At 40.7% G+C, this 25,613-nt stretch overlaps 1 protein-coding gene and 1 long non-coding RNA gene across 4 annotated transcripts; one reads left to right on the plus strand and one right to left on the minus strand.

Annotated features, from left to right (window-relative positions):
- The first annotated feature begins 3 nt into the window (after nt 1-3).
- LOC126509848 (bile acid-CoA:amino acid N-acyltransferase) lies at nt 4-8,376 on the plus strand. The gene is made up of 4 exons (XM_050156012.1): nt 4-176; nt 2,758-3,271; nt 4,894-5,096; nt 6,983-8,376. The coding sequence occupies exons 2-4, from the start codon at nt 2,809-2,811 to the stop codon at nt 7,574-7,576; spliced, it is 1,260 nt and encodes a 419-aa protein (XP_050011969.1). The 5' UTR covers nt 4-176; nt 2,758-2,808; the 3' UTR covers nt 7,577-8,376.
- Nucleotides 8,377-13,105: 4,729 nt separating this feature from the next.
- LOC126509816 (uncharacterized) lies at nt 13,106-25,596 on the minus strand. Of its 3 annotated transcripts, XR_007594259.1 has the most exons (4): nt 25,414-25,596; nt 24,565-24,802; nt 17,894-17,936; nt 13,106-14,077 (listed from the first exon to the last, which is right to left on the minus strand). It is a non-coding gene; the product is annotated as an uncharacterized lncRNA (long non-coding RNA). The 3 variants fall into 3 exon arrangements; XR_007594260.1 differs by lacking the exon at nt 17,894-17,936; XR_007594261.1 differs by lacking the exons at nt 13,106-14,077; nt 17,894-17,936 and adding an exon at nt 24,338-24,390.
- Nucleotides 25,597-25,613: the final 17 nt, after the last annotated feature.

Below are 25,613 nucleotides of genomic sequence, written 5' to 3' on the forward strand. Positions count from 1 at the left end.
TTAGGCCAGGTTGAGGAGTGAGCTATAAAGACACATTCCCCAGCTCTGACTGGATGGGCTGCATTAGTTAAACTCCTAAGTTGTTGGAGCTTTGGATTGAGAGCCGGCGGGAAGGCCTGTGCATCTGTGCTGACCCTGAACGCCTCTCCCTTTCAGCTCATTGCTGCTCCACCACTGTAAGTGATTTACTGCCTGTACCTTTTCTATGTCACTGTTCTTTAAGGAAATCCCTCTGGTGTCTGGCAGCTCTCATATCTATTCTCTTCTAGCTCCTGGGCTCTTGATAGATACTATAAATTATCATTATCTTTCTGCAGAAAACCCTATATTATTTGAAGCCCAGTGATATAAGAAACATACTTATCATATTTCTACCTATTTGCCATATTTTTATATAAACTTCATAAAACAGTTACTTTTATTTTTGAACAGTTAATAAACTTTAAACTACTTTAAGCTCTCTTTCTCTCTCTCTCTTTCTCTCTCCCTCTCTCTCTCTCTCACACACACACACACAGATAAAATTAAGGGATGACATTTTGAAAAGGGCTTTTATAATTACCCAGATAATAAAGCATTCTTGCTCCTCATTTCTCAGAGGCATTAAGTTGTCTGTGTGGAATAACATCCCTTACATAGTGTATTTCTTGAAATATAATTTACTACAGGTACATTTTCTCCTTTTCACTCTGGAAATGTCTGTCTTTTGCCTTTTGATGTGTATATTTGTTAGGTGAGGGGTTTCAGACATTTCGCTTTATTTATTTATTTATTTATTTATTTCTCTTTCCTTTTGAGCACCGAGGGTGTGTTGTCTCCTGATTGTTAGTCTGTGTTTGTTCCTTTCCTCTGTAACATTGCCACTTTTCTCTGGCTATATTAACACTTGCTGTGTGTGTTACCAGTTTGACTACAATGACAGCTGGGCTTTTGCTGGTTTCATCCCTGTGTTTATTACATTTCTTGTGACTGCGGCACGGTGCTTTTCAATGAACTGAGGGAATTTCAGCCCTAGTCGTTGTGAGCATTCCTCCCTGTGCCTATCTCTAATATGTCTTTCTAAGGTGCCAATTGTTAGAGAATTTATACTGTATAGTAAGCCATATATATTAAAACGTATCCATGTCTCAAGTGCTCTAATCTTTCATCTTGATTTTTCTCTGCATAGTTTAGTTTGAGCTGTTCTTATGTCTGTGGGCTCCTTTCTATTTGCTGTCTGATGAGTCCAACATCTGACTACTTCTCTTTCTATAATAGTGGTTCTTACCTCTTGTAATCATGAGTTTTTAAACTTTTATGTATAATAATAAAAAAGGGTCCTGGATGTATTGTATAAAAATAATATCTAAAAAAAAAAGAGAGAGGGCCAGTGATATTGCTCAGTGGGGAAAATCACTTGCTGCCAAAACTGACAAGCTGAGCTTTGTCTCTGAAAGAAGAAAGTTGACTCCCGTCAGTTCTCTCTCTCTCTCTCTCTCTCTCTCTCTCTCTCTCTCTCTCTCTCTCTCACACACACACACACACACACACACACTCACACTCACACACACAATAAATATAATAAAAGAGCTTGGCCGTGTTCTGTTGGGATTTGGGACTGATCACTCTGATCTGAGCCAAGTGTGTGTTGGCTCTGGGACCTGTGGCACACTTACTGAGTCAAGCGCACACACTGACTTCACCAATTTTCGATGGTGGGTTGAAGCCTTTTCTCATCAGAAGAGCCTGGATTCTCAGTGCTCATGAACTCCTTGCGAGGATCTTTGACTTTAACAGTCATTTGGTCGCCTTTTAAAACGAAACCTTCTGATTAGAGGTCTGGGAAAAGGGTCACTAGGACTTGCTTGGCTCTGCGGTAATACTCCTGGCTTCCTCGGCATAGGGACCTTTGCTTCTCTGTAGACATGGATGAGTGGAGGCATGCTCTGAAAGGGGAGTTCCTCAGAGTTCCATCATCAAAAGGACACCCCCTTTTCTCTTATTCTCATTTCTCTCTGCGGGGTTCCTCTTTGTCATTTTATCCTAAATGAATAGCAGAGTAGGAGGGACATTTTCTCGCCTCCTAAGAGTAGCTATTTTTGTCACATGCTGGATTTGATTCATTCAGATCGGTGGCATTCTCAGCAAAATGAGTTCAAATGAAGACAGCAGAACAACCAAGGGAATAGATAAAAATCTGATGAGAGTTTCGGTTCTTGGGAGGAGTGGTCACTCTTGTGTCAACACTTAAGGGCAAGCAGATACACATTTCAGCAAGACTTCTGGACACTTGAAGGTCTTATATGCTTCTAATTTTGTTTTAGGACTGTCTAAGTCCCCAAATCAAAGTGACAGTTGTTATCTTTTTTTCTCTTAGACAGAACACACATGTTCCCATGGAAGAGATTAGGAATAGATTACCTATTCTACACAGGAAGCTGTTCAGTCAATCAGTGTGTTTTCGACCTCACTTCTCAATCCTGGTTTTCCCAGACTTGTGTACAATGAGATTGAGTTATCCTCCTTCATGTCCCGATATTCATACAAAGTTGGAGTGCCGCTTGAACTTCTAGCCCCTACCCACATGCTCTCTAGCTTCTAGAAATCTGTCGAAATCTCTCTTCCAGAAAGCTGTTGATTACAAAATGATCACAGTGTATTTGCCACAAATCAATGCTGGGGTAAAACTGAATCCGAAGAGATCTGCCTCTTGTTCCTTTCTGTCATCCACTAACCTGATTACCACTGTGTTTCATTTCTGTCTCTTTCTGTTTTGAGGTTTTTGGTGAAGATACTCCTGAAGAATTGTTCGAGGTTGTCACTGCAAAAATGGCCAAGTTGATGGCCGCTCCTCTTAGCGCACTTGTTGATGAGCCTGTGCACATCCAAGTCACAGGCCTGGCACCTTTTCAGGTGGTGTGCCTCCAGGCATCCCTGAAAGACGAGAAGGAGAATATGTTTGTTTCAAAGGCCTACTACAAGGCCAGTGAAACGGGGCAGGTGGACCTGGAGCGTGATCCCTCACTTGGAGGAGACTATATGGGTGTCCACCCCATGGGTCTGTTTTGGTCCCTGAAACCAGAAAAGCTGTTGAGTCGCCTGGCGAAAAAAGATGTGAATATCCCCTACCAGGTCCACATAGAACTTTCCGAGCCACACTTTCCAATAAAAGGTATTGTTGTCAGTCCGCCGATGGATAGCCTGACTTTGGAAAGATGGTACGTGGCACCTGGTGTCACAAGGATCCCGGTGAAGGAAGGCCGCCTCCGGGGAGCCCTCTTTCTGCCCCCAGGTGAGTAGAGTCACTCTGACAGTCGTCAGATGCCTCGTGCGGCTAGAAATTTAGCTGGGAGAAGGGTATTATACAGCTCTCACTGTCCTACCTGAGAATCCGGGTTAATTTAGGCTCAGAATAGAATTGGGTGGTATTCTGCTCTAATTCAAGTTTCATTTCCACCATTCTGAAGCTTGTTTGAGATTATGACTGTATATTGTGGAGTTCTAGCATTGGGAGGTTTCTGATTGGCTGAATGTAGGTTAAGTGTAGTTCATTAGAGCCTGGCTGACTAACGATTCCCACACAGCAGGTTTTAGGGGCTATATCACGCTAACATTCGGTTTTAGTATTGATGTTTTACTACTTATTTACCATATTGGATATGTAGAGTCTCTTGCATCACATGATCTGCTGGGTCACAAAGGAGCGATGAGATATGTTTGATCACAAAGAGCTTGAATTAGGTGTGGAAAGATTTCAGGTCCTTCATTGTTCCCTTCCTCCCCACTCATCAGAAGACGCAACTTGATCTTTATTAATGAACTTGCATGCTCATTTCTAAACCAAGATATATTGTGTCTTCTCATTTCTCACACTAAAGGAAGCACAGCCATTTAAAAACTCACCAGTGCCCCTTCACGTGATGCCAGCTTTTAAATGGACATGGCCAGTCTTCCTTTTCTGAAGCCAATTTTCACGGCAGGGACAGTTTGTGACAACCACTGTGGGTGGGCTCTGGTTCACTGTAGAAGCGCGCTGTCAACACAGAGTGACCGTGGACTGACGCCCTGACATCCCTCTTCTTTCTCTGTACGCTAGGCTACACGCAGTAGAAATTAATATAAAAAGAAAGAGCTCCTCATGTCCCTCTGATGTCATGGGAGGTTTGATCAACTCTTTCGTCAGTTAGTGGTTAGCAGATTGTAACAGAGTAGGGTGTTTACCATCTTTTGTTTCCTAGTGCCTGGGATGAGCCCTGAGACTTAGACATGTTAGAGGCAAGTGCCTAGGGACTGAGCTACTGAGCTGCAGCTCTTACAAGACGTGTCAGCCAGAGCAACCAATAAAGGCATCTTCGAGCTTTGTAATCCACTTACAAAGAGAGAATCTTTGTCTAGCTAGACCTTGTGAGGGCTCACCCTCAAGGACATGAAGCTTTCCAACTGGATCCCCTTCTTAAAGGTTCTACGTCTCCCAGGTAGCCTTTGGATAGCCTTCACCAACCAGGAGCATTTCTCACAGGAAAACACATATAAACAGAGTATTTTTCATCTAATTTTAGAACCTTCATAGATTTCCTAAAGCTTGTTTGTGAACCCTTGTTTGGTTAAGAAGTCCTGGCAATTTTTTTCCCCTGATTTTCTTTACTCAAAAACGATGGGAATAGCCCCTCCTCTAGGCTTCAGGAATTAAAGATGTCAGTGCTCATAGTTTATAATAAAATACTTAGAAGTTATGTTTCATTATATATTAAGAAGACCTTATTTTTGCTTCAGATACAAGGCTGAACATTTGGATGTTTCATTAGAGAATTTGTGTATTAATCCCAAGATTTAGTTCTGCCTGTTGGCTTTATATTCACGTTGTCTTTCCCCCTTATTTTCATATGTGACCTGTTTTACGTTGTTCTTTTCCAGGCGAAGGCCCTTTCCCAGGGATTATTGACTTGTTTGGGAGCACTGGTGGACTGATCGAATTCCGGGCCAGTCTTCTGGCCAGTCACGGCTTTGCGGCCTTGGCTCTGGCTTACTGGGGCTATGATGACCTGCCCTCTTACCTGGATAAGGTAGATCTAGAGTATTTTGAAGAAGGTGCAGAGTTTCTCCTGAGACATCCTAAGGTAATTTTAGGCTCATTGTGTGAATACATCCCAGTGTTAGGTTAACTGCAATGCTGAATGACTTGCCTTGATTTCGAAACTTGAGTCCTCCGAGGCTGTCTTCTTTGCTACAAAGAACAGTTGTCTTTTACTCTTTCTGGTTTGTACGTTCCATTTGTAACTAGTGGCTAAGATTCCCCTCCCACCCTCTGTGTGTGTATAAATGTATATTTACATATGTGTATATACATGTATATATACATGCATATACTAGAGAGGGATATTTGTGTACAGGTTTCTGTATGGGGAGGATGTGATGGCTCATGTGTGTGTGCATTGGTGTGTGTGTGTGTGTGTCTGTACATGTTTGTGGTGGACAAAGGTCAGCCTTAGGCATTGTTCTTCAGGAGCCATTCACCTTGGTTTGGAAACAGGACTCTCACAGAGGCTCGCAGATTCCCTATCAGGATAAGCTGTCTGACTCGTGAGCCTAGGGTCCTCTTGTGTACATCACCATAGGACTCAGAGTACAAGCAAGCGAGCATGTCTGACAATTTTCCACAGGTTCTGGGAGCATAGCTAATGTCCGCCCTCATCCTTCCAGGGCAAGCCCTCTCCTGACTGAGCTACCTCCACAGTCCCAGAAATTGTATGTATTTACATCTATGAACAACTTGTGAATGTGTTTTCCAGAACCAAAGTCTAAGTCATCTATCCCCAGAGTTCTAGACCACGAGAAAAAAACAAACCGACAGCTGACATTTAGTCCACCACCAGTCACTTCTCTGGAACACACAGAGTTCCTGATCAGCAATTCTCTGGTCCTGTCCTCCAGGGCACAAGATAGCTGTGTTTTAGGCATTGATCAGCATCGGTGTCTTAAGATCGGAAAAATTGTCAAGAACACAGACTTTGATCTCTTGATTCTGTGTTATTTTTCATGAGAAGAAAATAAATCCACAAGGAGACCATACTGGCCTTACAACAAAGACTAAGTAGATATGTAGCAAAAGACAATGAGCTCAGACTCATCAAAATGCATCCTCTGAGAGTGGATACATTGCTTTGCCACACAAAAATCAAGGTCATGTTAGCTTTAAAATTGTGAAGAGATGTCTTTTATGGTTAGCTAGCACGCTTCAATCACTCAGCATATTACTCTTTATTGCCTCCGTTTTTAATGTGTGAACATTCAATTTACAGCCCATTTCTTCCGAGACTCTTTGATCCTGCTGGTCTGTCTGTATACATTGTGAGAGAATGTGTGATATTCTAATAATCTAGGTCTCTCCACGGACCTCGTCTCCTGCCTTTTCATTGCCTTATAAAACATTACTCCTTTGCTGGGCGTGTTTGATGAGTGACAATAGAAAGTGTATTGTGACAAGCTTTTCTGAAATCTCCTTCTGAGATCAACGCTTTCCAGTCAAGCTCCATGTGCTGCCCTAGCTTCTTTTCACTCTTTCCTCTTTCTGGAGGAAACTCAACTCCTCCGTAAGGCAACTCACTCATTGCCTGTTCCCTGACCAATGCTATTTACAATAACACATTCACTTTGTTTGTTTTCCTGACTACACCCGTCTTGTTATTCTTGTTTGTTTGTCCTGTGGAGACTACTGCATGCTAGGGAAGGGCTCGGCCACAGACCTGTATTTCTAGTCCTGGCATAATATTTCTTGAAGATATTTTAAACTCAGAACCAGGCATAATGTTGAATCCAATATATCTATAGTAACGCTCAGTTAAATAAACAAACCGTGTTCCAGAACTCCAACTACTAGATATGTACTCATCTGGGTGGGTTCTTTAACTTTTATTTTTTTTTAAACTAGCCCGTTACTATTCTTTGTTGAAGTTCTTGATTATTTCCTAATGAAAGAATAACATCTCATTATTATTGTTTTTAGGTCTTGGGCCCAGGTGTTGGCGTCGTCTCTGTATGCAGAGGAGCAGAAATTGGACTCTCGATGGCTATTAACCTAAAACAAATAAAAGCCACTGTACTTATCAATGGGCCCAACTTTGTTACTAGTGATCCACATGTATATCACGGTCAGGTCAACCATCCCGTACCATGCAATATAGAATATGTCATCACCAATGCCTTCGGATTCGCAGAGTTTTATCGAGCCTATGAGGAAACTGCAGATAAGGATAGCAAATATTGTTTTCCCATTGAAAAGGCGCAGGGACATTTCCTTTTTGTGGTGGGAGAAGACGATAAAAACCTCAACAGCAAAGTCCATGCCCATCAAGCCACAGCCCAGCTGATAAGGAGTGGGAAGAAGAACTGGACCCTGCTGTCCTACCCGGGGGCGGGTCACCTGATTGAGCCTCCCTACGCCCCCTTGTGCTCTGCCTCAAGGATCCCCTATGTGATTCCAAGCATCTACTGGGGGGGAGAGGCTGTCCAACACGCGGCCGCACAGGAGCATTCTTGGAAGGAGATACAGAAATTTCTCAGGGAACATCTCCTCCCAGATGTGAGCAGCCAGCTCTGAGTGGACTCGATGGGATTCCTGGGAAGTAGAGCTGTTTATCTCCTGACCAGCACTTCTCGGTTTCCCTAGGATCTCTCCCTAGATGACAAAGGAAGGTATCACAAGAAAATGCAGGAGGGCTGAGAGTGATATTATCTTGACTTTGGACGGGAAAAAAATATTTCCCATGTAATGAAATGCCATGAAGTGAGAGTCCTACATCTGTATAAATGAAGTCTTAGACCCAACTCTCCTAAAGTTTTCATCACGATAGCAATTTTCTGTAATAATAATTAGCAAGGATAAGCCGCAGAATACTATGCTTTACAAAAAGAACCATTAAAAGAATTATTGTTATTCAGTAATTTCTTAAAACTCACACTATAGATACTTAGATCATCCTTATTGATACTGGAAATCAAGAGACAGGTGTTTTAATGCATTGTGAACGATTGACTGTATACAGGCGCAATGAATCGATTTACAAACAATTTTAACGAATATTAATGCATCACTGTTACCTCCAAACCTTTGCAACGTTTCCGCACCCCCTGTAACAAGAAGGGAGCAATCTGAGATCTACTTCTATGCCGATAAGAGAAGCAAGCGTGATGAGGACTTCAGCCTCTAGAGTACGGGGTCAACATCTTTGTTTTGTTTCTGTAAAGGACTATGCTGTGAATAATCTCAACTTTTTCATCTATGTCTTCTGTCTGTCAGTATGTGCATTCTCCTGTGATAATAAGGAACATGTGTAATGAAGATGATGTCTGAATGCCAATTAAACTTTTAATCCTGCACATTAAAATTTACGTTTAATAGTTTTGTGTCGAAAATAGTAATTTTATCTAAAGCTTTTCAAGTATTGCACATAGAAATCACTGTTCATCCATGGGCAGAGAAGAAAATAGCTGCAGGCTCACGGGGCATAATTTCTAGAGTATTCCAAATGACCATTAGGCGTCTCTAGAAGACAAACCATGGCACAAATATTCCTGAGCTACTAAATTGCAATGGAGGGGAGTGGAAGGTTATTAACTGGTGGTTCATAGGGTGAAGATAACTATGTACGATTACACTTCGGATCATTTTTTGAAGCATGGTGGGGAACCAGTGAAGAATTAGAATAGCAGAAAGATGAGGACACTTCTCGTGTATCTGCCTGAATTCTTTTATTTTTGTCTGCCTTGGGATGCTTTCTCCTGTTTAGATAAAGCAAACAAACAAACAAAAAATATATTATCTGTGTCAGGTGGAACACCCTCTCACTTTTCACACATGTGGTTAATCAGAATACCTCAACTTGATTCTAATAACCCGGTAATTGCAATGATGGATACTTCCAACAGCGTGGTGTGTAAGACCACCATGGCAGGTGAAGTTTTCTTACTCCCAGTTTGGGGCTATACTGATGAAGTCTCTGCTTATAATGTATAATGTTGGCATTTTTATTTTCTGGTGTGTATACCCCTAAGTTATATTCTAAGGGATTTCTCTTAAATAAATTATCATTAGTTTTCTCCTTTCATAATTACTAGAATGTAATCTAGTAGCCCTCTGGATAACAAGATATGGTCACCACTAGTATCAATTGTTCATTTTTATTTTCTCTCCTTGTTCAGGTTTGTACTTAATGTTGGTCAGATGAACTCAAATGTGACAGGATAACTCAACAAACAAGCGATAGAGAACAGATATATTTGGCTGACAATTTCAGAGATTTTAATTTATGGTCACTGGTCACTGTGTCATTGGGTCATTTGGTGGCTCAATAGAATATGATGCCCGGGAACATGTGATGGAGGCAGCTGGCTCATGCCCTTGCAGACATGAGAGGCCAGGAACTCAATGTCCCTTTGAAATTCAAAGGCATGACCCGGGACCTACTTTCTTCAAAGAGACTGTTTCTCTTAATAGCTCGTTGAGTATAAACTCATCACTGGATTAATTTTTTTTTGATGAGGTTCACATTCCCATGATCAAGTCACCTGTTAGCAGTGCTGACAGTTGGGGCCCAAGCTTTCAACACATGAGTTTTTGATGCACGCCTGTCTTAGTTAGGGTTTCTACTGCATTCGAACAACCACCTTCCACTCCCTGACCCCTGTGAGCTTGTAACAACATCATAATGCGAAATTCAATCTCTGTAAGCCACTATAAAATAAAAATTAAGAAACAGATCACATACTTTCAAGATACAATGGCACAGAATATACATTACCATTCTGGCTTGGCAAACCCTAGATTCTGCGTCTCCGTGTCTGATGTCAAAACCCTCTTCAGATCTCCAACTCCTTTCAGCTTTGTTGACAGCAACACACTTCTTTGTTTTGGGCTAGTTCCACTTCCTGATAGCAGCTCTCCTAAGCAGGTATCTTACAACTCTAGCGTCTCTAACACGGGGTCTAAAAGGCAACCCTGTCTTCAGTCACACAGCTTCATACAATGATTTCTCTGGGCCTCCATTCAGGGACCCCTGACACATGCTTTACCTCAGCAGCTTTCGTTAGTCATGGAGGAATATTCTTTAAGTCCTTTCTTCTATCCTGGACTCCAAAGCCAGAACTATGTTGCCGAAGCTGCGAAGTTCTGCTGCTTGCTGGGGGTGGAACATGGTCTCTTCATTCAATTACGTCTTCTCCAGCTTTCTGTTTTCAATGGTTTCCGTCACTGCCTAAGCTTGGCTGTTCTGGAACTTGGTCTGTAGACAAAGTTGGCACTTGCCTGTCCAGTACTGGGATTAAAGGCGGGCACCACTACGCCCCGCTCTAAACTTCCTTTAGTTCCTTTTCACAAGTTGGAAATTTAGCTGGGTGGAATCTTGCCCTGAGGCCACTACTCCCTTTATTCCATTTCTTAATGGAATCTCCTTGAATATAGGATTTAGCTCAATTCCACTTTCTGGTGTTACTTTTCTCCTCAGATATTTTTCCTTGCTCAACCTGTTCCTTTTCATTATAAATCTTCATTAGAGTTGCCCCTAATAACCACGTGATAGAGTCTATACTAGGCTGTTTCAAGATTGCCTCTGCTGGTAACCCAGACCAGAAAGGCAAAACGTGACATGTACTCACTCATAAGTGGATATTAGATATAAAACAAAGAATAACCAGCCTGTGGTCCACGGCCCCAGAGAAGCTAGATAACAAGGAGAACCCTAGGAGACATAATTGGATCCCCCTGGGAAGGGGAAATAGATAAGATCTCCTGGGAAAATTGGGAGCATGTGGGAGGAAGGGAGGCCAGAAGATGAGGGGGGGAGAATATGAGGGAATGGAATGGTTGAGATGGGCGAAAGACAGAGAAGGAGAGCAAGGAAAGCGATATCTTGATTGAGGGAGCCATTATGAGGCTAGTGAAAAACCTGGCACTAGGGAAATTTCCAGGAATCCACAAGGATGACCCCAGCTAAGACCCTAAGCAACAGTGGAGAGGGTGCCTGAATTGGCCTTCCCCTGTGATCAGGTTAATGACTATCTTAACTGTCATCATAGAACCAACATCCAGCACCTCATGGAAGCAGATGCAGAGATCCACAGCTAAGCTCTGGGTTGAGCTCCCAGAGTCCAGTCCAAGAGAGGAAGGAGCGATAATATAAGCAAAGGGGTCAAGCCCATGATGGAGATACCCACAGAAACAGCTGACCTGAGCCAGTGGGAACTCAATGACTCTGGACTGACAGCTGGGGAACCTGCATAGGACCAAACTAGACCCTCTGAATGTGGGTGACAGTTGTGTGCCTGGGGCAGACTGTGGGGCCACTGGCAGTGGGACCAGGATTTAACTAGTGCTTGAACTGGCGTTTTTGAGCCCATTCTCTTTGGATGGATACCTTGCTCAGCCTAGATATGAGAGGAGGGCTTTAGTCCTTCCTCAAAGTGATGTGCGAGCCTTACCCTTTTCTGAGGAGTGATTGGGGGTGGTAGTGGAGGGAAGATGTGGGAAGCTGGAGGAGGCTAGGGAGTAGGAACAGGGATTGGTACATAAAATGAGAAAGATTAAGAAAATGATTTTTAAAAAATCTCAAAATGCCTAATTAAAAAAAAATTCCTCTGCCAATGTAATTAATCTAACACTTTTCACTTTAACTACGGGCAGACTTTTTGAACAACGACAAAAAGCAGCCACATTCTTCACCAAAATATCACAAGGATGATGTCTAGGCTACACATTAATGTTCTTCTCCTCTGAAACCTCTTGAGCAAGGCCCCCATAGCTCATCAAATCACACTCAGCACCATGCCTTCCCTGGTCCTACTAGGGTGGCCCATTAAGCAGCACTTAAAGCATTCAACTGCTTTCTTTTCCACACTCCCAAGGTCTGTATTCCTTCAGGCGCAGGCATGGTCAGACATATTACAGCAATAGCCCAGTCCCTGGTACCAGCTTCTGTCTTAGGTTTCTATCGCTATAAAGAGACACCGTGACTAAGCATTTAGTCGGGTGACTTAAAGCTTCAAAGGTTTAGTCTATTGTTACTATGTTCAGGCAGACATGGGACGGAGAGTGGAGAAGGAGCTCCATCTTTATCCCCGTAGGCAACAGGAAGTGACCTGATTAGCACACCGAGGGAAGCTAGAGCAAAGGAGACCTCAAAGCCCATCCCCACAGTGACACACTTCTTCCAACAAGGCTACACATGCTTTAACAAAGCCACACCTCAGAGCAATGGCACTCCCTATGAACTCACGAGGGCCAATTACATTCAGACTACCACAATCCAAACCACATCTTTTCTGAAATGTCACGGGCAAGACTTCCATAGTATGCAGTGTCAACCTGGCCTTCCAAAACCCCACCAGACAGTCCAGTGAGCTCTGGGTAAAGCATTCTAGGGATTTCTAAGCCACAGTTCTAAACTCTACTGCATTCCTCCTGCTAGTGAGTTCCAAAAGCCACGCGGTCATACTACAAGGTCATTTTGTTAGAGTAGTGGCCCCACTACTCAACACCAATTTTTGTATGGGCTACCTTTTTTTACCGTGACAAAATACTTGACAAAGCAACTTAATTTTGATTTGATCTTGACTCATGGTTTAAGGATGCGGTCCACCAAGGTAGGAGTCACAGGCTCAGGAGCTGGAAGAACAGGTCATGCTATGTCTATAGTCAGGAAGCAGAGGGAGATTATTGCTGGTAATCTGCTTGTTTTCTGGTTTTCATCCGGGCCCCAAGTCCAGTCCATAGAAGGGGCCACCCCCAGTAGGGTGGCTCTGTCTGTCTCAACTCAGTCTATGAACTCTATCTATCACAGACATGGCTGGGGGTTGTTTTCTAGATAATTTTAGTTCCTATCAAGTTGATAATATTAACATTACAGCTGGCAACCAAGCCTCCAGCACATGAAGCTTCAGGAAGCATTTCAGCTTCAAGCTTCACACTGACCAGGTAAAAGCACATACAGTTATATGGTACGATAATACCAATAAGTTATTCTTACATTTGCTGACTTCTAGGGCTTAGAAATATTTTAATTTTATGAATATACTTTTCTCTTATAAAGGTATATTTCAAGTAGCATTATAAAATGTATTTTATTGAATTGCTCATTCTCTTGGTTTATTAATTTTACATTTATAATATTGTGCACTAATCTTAATTTACACTTTTATCCAAGGTCCCAAAGCTTAGACATTAAATATGCAAGTGCGTAAATATTGGTGTCTCCCTAAAATTCTGATGTTGAAACCTAGCCACCACATTAATGGTTAAGAGATTGGGCCATGATACTTGTCTTATTTAGACTAAGGAGCTGCCCTCTCTGTGAAGTGCATTCTGGGTTATGGGGGTTGAGTTCAGGTCTACAGCCTGAGAGGACCAAGGAGAGGCTGCAGCTTGGCAGAAAAATCCCCAGTTACCGTCTCTACAGAAGAAAAATCTGCTCCCCTGCCACCACAGCACAGTGTCCTGCCCACACGCATCCACCTGCCTCATTCACCGTGCAAAGTGGCAGAATTGAAGGCACTATGTGTTTACTGGATTTTGCCCTTAAGACAGTAAAGATACTAATGTAAATTTTTAAAAATCTAAACTTAGTTTCAGTGTTCTTGAAGAAGTGATCATTTTAAGTATTTAAATAAAGTTGATCTTTTTCACTGTACTGCTCCAAATGATTTCAAGGCTAAAAGAACAGTAATATCAATTTTATGTGGGAATCAGGCTAATGAGAGAAAACAACCAATACACTATTCTGGTAAGCTGTTGGAAGCAAGAGTGGGCTTTTCAGTAAGTGATTAAATCACGAAGACTCTGTGGACACGGTACAATTAATGTCCGGACAAATAACGACGAAAGGAGCCGCTTTGCCTGAGCGGCAGACAAGGTGCTATCTGTGTCGGTAGCAGAGAGGCTTCCTCACCAGCTACTGGGTCTGCCAGCACCGCGATCTTGGACTTCTTAGTCTTCACAACCAGGAGCTGTACGTTTGCATTGTTGATAAATGCTCTTTTCCAGGGCATTGCATTCCAGGAGCCAAACCAGGGATAGAAACTGGAACCTCTTCAGTCGGAAAGAATACTGGAACTAAACCGGAAGAAGAGAAAGTAGCTGGAACTGCACAAAGTTTATAGACTGGAAGAATTTTCGAAATAAGCTGTCATAACAAAGACATTCAAAATGATTCTAGTGAAGGGTGACAAAAGAGCGCTGTGGGGACAACTTTAAGAAAGGACCTTTCTCTGTGGCCAGAATGCTGGTAGAATGATGCCTCTGAACGTCATTTTGATGAGGATACAGTGATAAGATGCCACTTATGGAGCAGAGAGCCTGCCTCCATCAGATGCCTCATGAGCCCTTACAGGTCTTGGACTTCTGAGATTCCAGAATGGTGAGAAATAATTTTCTATTATTTACACATTACCCATGCAAAGGTATTTTGTTAGACCTTTGGGGTCTGGTAGCCCCAAAGGACCAAGGCACCTTTGACACAGGTTCTTGGTTACCTTGCTCTATACAGCTGCAAGGCAGTCTGGGAAATGTAATGTTGCCTCAGAGAAACATAAAATGAACATATTTGTGGGAAACTCCATGGCTATTATATAATCCTAATACAGAAGAAACTTAACTTTCAAAGCACCATGTTCTTTAAAGCAGTTGCTATTGGAAACTATGCAAGTTACTTTCCTAGATCTGTAAGTTGTGAACTTGGAGGAATTTGTCATGCTCTGCTATAGTGTATTGTAAATTTTCCAGGGCCTTAGCCCAGACCAGCCAAGTCATAGCTTGCAGGTGTGGGCCCTAGCAGTGATTTTAAGAAACACACTCCTCATATAAACCTTTTTTTTCTCTGACTCGTACCACTGCAAAGATGGAAAGGGGAAATCCTGCTTACGAGATTATTGCCATAGAAGAGAAAAATCAAAAACAAAAGCAAAAAGGCCAGGGCCAGGAGATGAGAGGAGGAGCCAAGAAAAAAAGGTTTGAAATATCAACCTCCATTTTGGAACACCTCAGTTGAAAGGTAGCCAAGAAGAGAGCTCGCTCAGCTTTGACTCTGGGGACCTGATCAACAGGAGCTGCTGATGTCTTCCCTGGAGGCATCTGTGACCTTCACTAACAGGTTGCAGTGCTCTGAATGATAGACATTTGCAGCTCCAGGTATCTCTGCCGGGCTCCTTGGTTGTTCCTGAAGGACAAGCCATCCTGCCCAACGCTGTGCCTCTGAACTCACTGGGCCTGCTGGGAGGACAGGTTTGTATGTTTGTTTGTTTGTTTTCTAGTAGGAGACATTTTTATGCAGGGAGCTAGAAAAGCTGGCTGATGTTCTGCTAAGTGTGTTTCTCTAATTACACCTGGCAGCAGATTCTCTGAGGATCTAGATAGAAATCACCATAGTAGGTGGTTTGTTAGTCAGAAATGCAGATTTAAGTTTTTAGTAATGTCTATGAGGCAAAATGCACAATTTGAAGGCAAGAATTAGAATGTAATAAATATAAATGCATGAAGAGATTGTTAATTGGCTTTTTGAGAGATTGTTTTTTTATCCTGGAATTTAGTGCGTGAGTGCTTGGAAAAAACGTACCTGGAGTGAAGGATGGCGTGCAGTCAGAGATGCTTTGTTTTCTTTCATTGTTTGTTAAATCTTGGCTGTATTTCCTATCGAGTAACAGTGACTCCAATAGTGGAGGGGGTGCCTTAATTGCCCTTCCCCCTGCTATCAGATTGATGACTTCCTTAATTGTCATCATAAAACCTTCATTCAGTAACTGATGGAAGCAGATGCAGAGATCCACAGCTAAGGACTGGGCTGAGCTCCTGGAATCAAGTCCAAGAGAGAGGGAGAAGCAATCATATGAGCAAAAGGGTTAAGACCATGATGGGGAAACCCACAGAAATAGTTGACTTGAGCTACTGGGAGCTCACTAACTCTGGACTGACAACTGGGGAGCCTGCATAGGACCAAACTAGGACTTCTGTGGTGGGTGGCAGTTGTGTGGCTTGGGTAGTTTGTGGGATCACTGGCAGTGGAACCAGTATTTATCCCTACTGCAAGAACTGACTTTGTGGATCCTATTCCCTATGGAGAGATACCTTGCTCAGTCTAGATACAGGGAAGAGGGCTTTGGTCCTGCCTCAAGTGATGTGACAGACTTTGTTGACTCCCCATGGGGGGGTCTCACCCTCTCTGAGAAGTTGAGGGGTGAAGTGAGGGAAAGGTGGGGGAAACAGGAGGAGGGGAGGGAGAGAGAGAACTGGGATTGGTATGTAAGTAAAAAATGGTCTTCCTTCCTTCCTTCCTTCCTTCCTTCCTTCCTTCCTTCCTTCCTTCCTTCCTTCCTTCCTTCCTTCCTTCCTTTCCTTTCCTTCTTTCTTAAAGCAACAGTGGTCCCAAATTACAGACTTTAGCCTCTTAACCTTGGGAGCCTGGGCTTTCATTTTGAGATCGGGGATCAGCTCCACACGCAGGCTTTCATGTTCGGCTTCAAATTCTTCTGCGTCCATGCAGTGGAAGGCTTTTCCCCAGCCACAAGGCAGGGGAGGTTATCACTGCATGTCCTTTAACCTCTCTGTCCATATTTCGTTGCTACAATGAAAGACCCATGTCTGCCTTCTGGGGCAAATGATTCAGAACACTTAGAAAATTGATCCCATCTTCAAAAGCATCTTATAAAAATTCTGTTTGGCTCTTTATAAAGCCAGATTCTCTTTGAGAAATGTTCCTCCTTTTTAATATTCATTTTTCAATGTGATCCATTAAACATTTATTAACAGCTTTGTTCCAGGCACTGGGCTAGGAATGGATGCAATGCTAAATAAGGCATAATTTCTGCACTTGAGGCATTTATAAACTCTGGAGCAGTGCTGTCCAAAGGAGAAGTCATGATGACGGAAGTGTCTTTGTTTACATTGTCTAATATAGTAGCCACTAAACTATATTTGTTATTGAGCAGTTAAAATGGGCAACTGTAAGTGAGGAACTAAGTTTTAATTTCATATGTTTTTAATGAATTAATATTGTACTTAGAACATAAAGGGTAGAAACAGATAAATATATATATTTTTACTTTATTATTAATAGATAAGGATTTATATTTATTCTATTGCATGGTTAAGTCTGTAATGAGATGGTTGGTTAAACTGTTAAGTACACTAAGTTAGTTGTAAATTTCAAGGTTTTAATATAGATAATTCATATTTACATACATATATAAATTAGGCAGGATCTCATTGAAAATCAGATTATGAAAATAGAATATAAGAAAATTCATACAGATTAATCAAAGATGTCAGAAGGAGAAAGTTTTGAGGCTTTTTATTTGAAAGAGTAACGTCAACTTCCACGTAACACTAATGCTATTAATTAAAGGTCTTGATTGTCCACCCTCAAATTTTAGCATTTGCAATTTTCTTTCTTGCCCAGGGAAGCTAAACTATGTCTGTTGCCTCAGACAAATACGACACACCAGAAATAGGAAGGCGAAACTTTTCCCCAGCTTTTGAGTTGCAGGAAACTTCGTGGGGGAATATGCACTGTTGAAGACACATGTGGGCGTATATTGTTGGTTGATACTCGGCTGTTATTTGATGCTGAGCCTTACTAGCTGTTTGAGCTAGCTACCCACAAACTCTTGGGTTAGTGTGATCCTTCTCTTTCGTCTCCAGAGCTGCTGAAACTACAGGTGTGCACCCGCATGCTTAGCGGCGTTTTTGTTGTTCGTTTACTTTTGTAATGCAGTGTATGTAAACGCCATTATACTGGACAGGCAGCTTTTAGTTCACACAGTTCTTGTATTCCATCCAGTCCTGGACTCTATTTACAGACTTATATTACATGCATGTCTTCCTGGTAGGTATCTCAACTCAGCATATTTGCAAATCAGGCTTAGAAGAAAGCATTACCTGGGTACAAGGTTTAGCACTGGAGAAGTCAGAGGAAACTTCCCTAGGGTCCAAGAAAAAACAAAAGTACTTTAAATTCTGCAGTTACATTTTTTGCCACCCAGAGGAACAAAGGCATCAAAGGGAAATCATTTTAATCTAGAAAAGTAGAAAAGGCATGGCATTTTGTGTGTGTATAAGTCTGTGAACTATAATTTAATTATCACACATTTTCTATTCTGCCCAATGCCACCAGGGAGTATACTGAACTAAACACATTATAATAAGATAAAGAAAATCATACATTAAACATCAGAAAGCATAGAAAAAGGAAAAGGAGAGGAGGAATGAACTATCATGTCTCTATTCCTTTAGTAATCTTGAAGTTACAGGTTTTTTTGTGTATGTATACTTGTATGAGTCAAATTGCACGCATATATGTATGTGCTGTAGTGATTGTATACATGTAGGTGCCATAGTTCTCTCCTTTGGCCACATGGGTCTGGGGACGGAACTCAGTTAGCTTCGGCTGGAGGCAGGTGTCTTTACCTACTGAGCCATATCACTGGCCTCAAATTTCTTTTCCTGTTTGGGGAAAATGAAGTTTATGCATCGGGTCAAATGGCACGAGGTAAGATGTCAGTTTTCGAGTTCATAAAACCATGCTTTCTTTGAAAATTTGTTATAGCGCTTAGAACTGTTTAATGGACCTATCCAAAATGGGATAGGACAAATTACATGACAGCTACTGCAATGCCAAGAAGTGGGTTCTTTGTAAGGACAGAATTTTAGAAGTGTGGCATTATGAGAAGTATCTAAGATTGTAGTAATTCCTCATCAATAATTTTAAGAGAATTGACCCTGATTTCTACACTTCTCTTCCACATTAAATTCATCTTCAATATTACCTTATTGATCAGTTTAAAAAATACAAATACCACAAGATATGATATTAAAAAGCTCAATAAATACTAGTCAAAACATCCTGACCTTTTGTTAGGCTAGTGACAGCCTGTCTGAAAGTTGACGTGACCCTTCTCAGGTGTGGCCTATGTCTTGATAGCTTGGTTGTCACACCATGTAGAAATATGGGCCCACACTCATCTGCATACAACTGTACATAAAAGCACAATGTTCAATTGATTGAGTCCATTCTTATTTTGCACGCAAGATAGAGGCTTTTGATGGTTAGTGAACACTAGATGTACAAAGAGACACTAGGTTGGAAAATTTTGCCTTTCCCTCTCTATTCACTTCCAGTAAATTCTTCTTAACTCTGTGGACTGAACTAAGGGACTGAACCAACTTTATTTGTATAATTGAAAATTAGGGAGAAATTTGCATTCTTGAAATGATTTTTTTATGCACTGTCAATTAGCTGTACGCTGGCACTTTCTATTGCTATAAATATTGAAATTTTAAATCACGTTTTAAAAAAGCATTGTATTAAGAAATTACCACTGAGATTGAGGAGCCACACGTGCACAGAAGCTAGCTGAATCTAACCCAACCGCAGGTAAAAGGCAACCAGGAGACAGAGTAAGTTTAGACAACAAATTTAACCTCACACAGTCAGTAGCTCAGAGTCAGTTAGTAGAACAGAGGAGAGGATTCAGGAATTCTCTGAATTTTATATTTACAAGTTAAAATAAAATAGATCGTTAAAAATCTGCCCGCCAGAGATTAAAATGGCTGGCTGGGAGACAGAGACTGTGCCCTACCCCCTGCCGTGTGGCGCAGCTTCAACTGGAAGCTGAAAGACAGGTCTAAAGTAAGGTAGCCTCTGAGACCTGCAGCTTCAGGTCAATTAAAAGTAAATAAAAAGGTTAAATATGTTTCTTTTCCACTTCACAATTTTGCTTCTTTGTCAAAAATCTGCTGTTTGTAGGCATGTGAATTTGTAGCCAAGGTGAATTGATTTCAGTACTGTGGTTCTGTAGTAAAGTTTTAAAGTTGGAGATTGTGATGCGGTCAGAAGTTCCTTGATTGTTTAGGCTATCTTGAGTTTTTAATTTTTTCTTATAAAGTTGTGGATTGTTCTTTCAAGGTCTGTAAAGAATTTTGTTATAATTTTAATGGGCATTTACATTGAATCTATTGATTGCTTTCAGTGAGACTTGCTATTTTGGCTTTATAGAAGATCTTTCCATTTTCTGATGGCTTAAATTTCTTTCTTCAAAGATTTAAAGTTCTTATCATACAGGTTTTTCCATTTGTGTGATTAGAGTTATTCAAAGATATTTTATGGTACTTATGGCTATTGTATAGAATGATATATCTCATTTATCATATGTGTAGAAGAGGTGTATTTTGGGTTGTTTTCAGATTCTGGCTATGATAAAGTAATTCTGCTGTGAACATGATTGAGCACGTGTCCTTATGGTATGGTTGAGTATCTGTTGTATATAGGCCCAAAAGAGGTATTGCTGAGTTTTAAAGTAGTTTGTTGCCTGATTCTGAGAATTCACCATACTAGTGTTCAAAGTAGCTGTGACAGTTTACACTTCCACCAGCAGTGATGGATTTTTTTTTTTTACTTTTTCCCACATTCTCTTAAGCATGAATTGTACGCAGTGTTTTTAATCTTGGTTATTCTTACAGGGATAAGGTAGAATCTCAGAGTTCTTTTGATTTGCATTTCTCTAGTGGCTAAGAAGGTTATATTAGAGCATTTTTGAGTCTCTTTCAGTCATTTTAAGTTCATCTATTGAGAGTTTTCAGTTTAGGTCTGTAACATATATTTTTATTGGATTAATTGTTCTTTTGATGACTAACTTCCTGAGTTTTTTGTATGTTTTTGGAGTGGATTAATGGTTAGCAAAGATATATTCCCATCCTATAGGCTGATATTATGTCTTGTTGATTATTTCCTTTGCTATACAGAAGCTTCTCAGTTCAGGAGATCTCATTTACTGTTTCTCTTAATGTCTGTGCCACTGAGGCTGTGTTTGAGATGTGTCAATGCATTCAAGTGTTTACTTCTAAATTTTTCTTCTGTGACATTCAATGCGGTTAGCTTTATGTTGAGGTCTTTGATTAAATGGGATTTCAGTTAATAGAATAAACTATATATAGAGAGAGATAAATATGGATCTATTTTCATTTTTCTACATGTTGATGTCTAATTAGGCCAGGATCATTAGTTGAATGTGTTTTCTTTTTCCATTTTCCTATCAGCTAGGCACACTTTCAACTTACGAGGAGGATAGTTACAAACTTTTAATTATGTATTTAATGGTTAAAGCCTTAGTTATAATATCCTTATTAGAAGATATTGAGCTACAAAATAAGATTCTTAAAGGGAGCAATGAGCCAATTTCCAATAGAGATCTTATAGAAGCTGACAGACAGGTACTCAAGCAGATAAAGTATAGACCGATGGGTAGAGTATACAATAATCTGCAAGTACAGTATATTAATTATGATTCTGCTATAACAAATGTGTGTATTAAGTACAAAACTTATTCTATTGCAGTTTTATGAAAAACAGAATGCTTTTTACAGCTGCATCTTCTCATTTTTGCCAGTTAGGATATTAAACTCTTAATTTAAAACAGTAGCTTGTCTAATACAAAAGAGCAGGATGGGATCTAAGAGATAGTTTAACAGAATAGTAACTGTGATCAATGTTTCTTATACTAATCAATAGATTAATTAATAATTTTAAGATAGTGATTCTTGGGCAATTGTATTTGCTCAATTCAAAGGTCAAAAAAAAAAAAAAAACCTTTCCCAGAAGATTGTCGCTGCAATTTGCACAACTATATTTTGCTAATGTTATAGCTAAAGATCCCTTAAAGGATGTTATGTAAAATTTTTACAAATGGCTTTTCCAATGGAAGAACTGCATATATGGTTAATAATAAAAAGAACTGTGGAGTGTGAAATGGCTCCTTAAAAGCAACTTATAAACGTTGCAGACAGATGTGCTACAGACATATCTGACATGATGACACCAAGGTGACCTTTGCTAAGGCAAGATAAAAAAGCCCTCGCAGTGAATTATAAAAAGACCCGGCCTATGTGTGGGGTCGAAGATGTGTTTATGTTCTTTTTTCACAGAAAGAAAATAAAAGCTGAATAATATGACTATATATACAGTAAAGAAGTGGCAGACCTGATGACATCACAGCTGCAAATGCCCCATAGAGGAGTTGGAGAAAGGAGTTGGAGAAGAATTCGTAATCCAGTCTTCCTCGCCCCAACAGAGAGGAGTGCCTGATCACTGGACCTGCTACCACCACTCCACACTGCAGGGTGCCACCCTGCACTGAGGAACAGATGCTGAGCTGCTTCCAGACACTTGGGAAACACACAGACCGCAATGATGACAATTTTCTGCAGCTTGAATCCTGTTTGTTTTGGAACTAAGATGCAGGCTGAATATTTGAGTGTTTTTAATTACTGGGACACAGAATTCATTTTGGTTAAATAATGAACCTAAGAACTAAGACCTAAGTTTTCCCCTCAGGGGAAAGAAAGACTCAAAATAAGAAGTGACTAAAACCCCTCTTCACTTAAGAAGGGTAAAAGTTTAACTGCTGCTCAGAGACAGAAACTGGTATTTAATAATAACAATATCATTGTTCTCTTACCTATCAGAAAAGCTTTTTTTTTTGTCTTTTGGTTAATGTGGATTTAAGAAAATTATGACATGTTTAATTATTGATTCATTGTTGTGGTGACCTAATAATGATAATATTTCTAACTGTATATAAGATGTTGAGAAAAGTTGGTAGTGACCAACAACCCTGAGAATCATGGTACTGACCTAAAGAGATTTGGAAATGTTGGTATTGACAACAATGCTGAGAATTATGGTATTGGCCTGTCAACTGCTGAAAAAAGTTTGACACACCCTATAAATGTTGGGAGTTAATACATATGTTAAGAATTTTAGATTTTGATACAACGTAAAAGATTTAAGAGCTGCGCTAAACTAACTGAAGAAGCATTGTCAACCCAGGTGATTCTCTTCTCCTGTAAATAGGAGACTGTAGCCTTTGGGAGCGTAATTATTCATAAAGCATTATAATTTATCCTGACAAGAAAGTATGGCTCTGAGATACAGGGCCCAAGAGTATCTTTCTCCATTAATATCTTTTCTTCACAAAGATCAGCAGTCAATGATGGGTTTGAAGCTTCTCCTCAGATGCCTAAGATAGGAGCTTGCATATATGAATGCCTGTTCCAAAGATGGGAAAATTTGGGTAAATGAAGAGGTCTTTGCCCAAGCCAGGCATGATAGTTCTGTCCTATTGCAGAAGCACAGTCTTTATTAAAATTAATAAGAGAGAGTGGATTGCAGGCCCGTATCTCCACATGGTATGGCAGCCAGGCTATCAAGCCATAGGCCACACCTGAGAAGGATCTCGTAAACTTCCAGACAGGCTCTCACTAACCTAACAACAAGTCAGAATGTTTGCTCCTTCCATTGTCATTTGGAGGACGCCTGATAGAGATGCTGATTCAAACCTACGTGACAGCTAGCGTACACAACAGACAGGTAGTTGTGGATGGGACTGAAAGCCATACACTTGGTTACCTAGGAGACAGAATGCTAATGTATGTCCCCTAAGTTAAGTTTTGGTATAAAGATTGTTTGGGGAATAAACGAGAGAAAATTTTCAGGGTGTGAACTCAGGATATCATAAGCTATCTCTGAGAATCTCCCTCCCGATGAAACCATGTGTTTATTTCCATACCTCCATGCCAGTCCAGAGAGATAGTTTATGTTGGGGTATGGTCGGGAGAAATAATTGAGGCTCTGTGCTAGCATCGGACCCCGACAGATGAGAGACCTATAGAGAAATCACTAACAGGGCTACTTAGACACTGTCCATCATTGTGAATGCCAGCATCACAATCAGATGAATATGTGTCCCTGCCTCCCTACACTCATATTAAAAGCCCCTGCAGAAACCCTAGTGATATTTTTGAAAGACTAACATTCTTCAGACCCTTAGTTGAATCTGAAGTGTATAAAGTATTAGTGTGTGTGTGTGTGTGTGTGTGTGTATTTGCATTTTAATCCCGGATGTTTTTGTGTGCCTGTTGAATCTCTAAGAGGGTGTTAAGTAATGAAAGAACAATAAATAGACCTGGATTATATGTTAGGTCTGCCAAACTGATAATCGTTTTCAGAAAGACAAACCCTAGAACATTGGCTTGAATTCCTACCACATCTTTACCGACATACACTATGCCTTACCCACTGTGAAGGTGCCTTTGTTTAGCTCGCGTTCCAGGTGTTATGATTATAGGGTTACCAGTCACATGAACCTTTGCATTCTTTGCTGGTGGGAAAACCTGAGACACCATTCATCTGCATACTCAGTTGGCTGATCGACAAGCCCTTCTCTGTTTATTTCACACGTTTGCTTATTTCAAAGCCACGTAGTTCTTCTTAGGACAACGTCTACATATAACGTTTCACTATAATTTAAGTCCTCCCACTTACCTCAGTGTAAAAGGTAGAAATGTGGTCTTAGGAGAACACTGGCCATTATATGTAATTCCTGGTAAGTCAGAATCAGTAAATTAAAGTATTAAAGTGTCTCCAGAAAAAAATTAAAAGAAAAAATATCAACACTCAATAGCTGAGACACAACAGCTATATCTCTAAGATAGACATCAACAGACTATAGCCTTCTGAGACCCATCTCCTTGCGTCTCTTTCCTTTTATATTTACCTGTACAAATTTCTAAATGAGAACCATTTCTCCAGGGCTTTATCGGAAGAGGAATTATTCCATTTCAAAATAGCAAAGAATAGGCATTGAGCAAAAATAAAGGGAGCTTTGCTTTTCTTCCAGTAAATTTGCTTGCTTATTATTGAGGGATGTGATCAGAGCAGTTTGAAATATAAACTTTCCAGTAGATATACTGTGCACTATGTTTAGCATGCCACTTGATATTTTTCAGGGCATCCTAAAAAAAAAAAAAAAACAATGAAATTAGAAAACTCTATGTTTTGTGGCTCTGTAGGTAAAATAGTCAGCTCTCAGAATCAAAGTAAAATATTAAATCAACAACCAGTCAAACCTCTCCTGTTCTCTAGTTAGAAAGACGTAAATCCGGGCTGATACTATTAGGAGGTGTGGCTTTGTTGCAGTAGGTATGGCCTTGGAGGAAATGTGTCATTGTGGGGTGGGCTTTAAGGTTCCCTTCACTCAAGTTATGTTCAGTATGGTACACAGTTCACTTCCTGTTGCCTGAGGATCAAGATGTAGAACTCTCAGTTCCTTCTCTAGTACCATGTCTGCCTGCATGTCACTATGTACCACCATGATGATAATGGACTAAAATTCTGAAACTGTCTACCGGCCCCAGCTAAATGTTTTCTTTTATAAGAGTTGCCATGGTCACGATGTCTCTTCACAGCATAGAAACCCTAAGACAACCAAATTATGTGTATATACATATACACATATACATTTGTGTGTGTGTGTGTGTGTATTAGAGAGAGAGACAGACAGACAGACAGAAAGACAGACAGACAGAGACAGAGACACAGAGAGAAAAACCAAGGTCTTACTTACTATGTGACCACTCAACCTAGCCTGGAACTTGCTATGTAGCCCAGGCTGATCTCAAACTTGTGTCGATCCTCCTGCCTCTACCTCTCAAAGAGTGGGACTGCAGGTATGCTTCATTATGTTTGACTATAAACCAAACAATACTGAGGTAAATATTTTCTCTCTTAGTTAGTCCTAAGGGGTGGAACACTGGTTTCATGCCC

This window comes from Alexandromys fortis, unplaced genomic scaffold (genome assembly GCF_014885135.2).
Source record: "Alexandromys fortis isolate MF-2015 unplaced genomic scaffold, M_Fortis_MF-2015_v1.1 scaffold_92, whole genome shotgun sequence".
Taxonomy (NCBI): domain Eukaryota; kingdom Metazoa; phylum Chordata; class Mammalia; order Rodentia; family Cricetidae; genus Alexandromys; species Alexandromys fortis.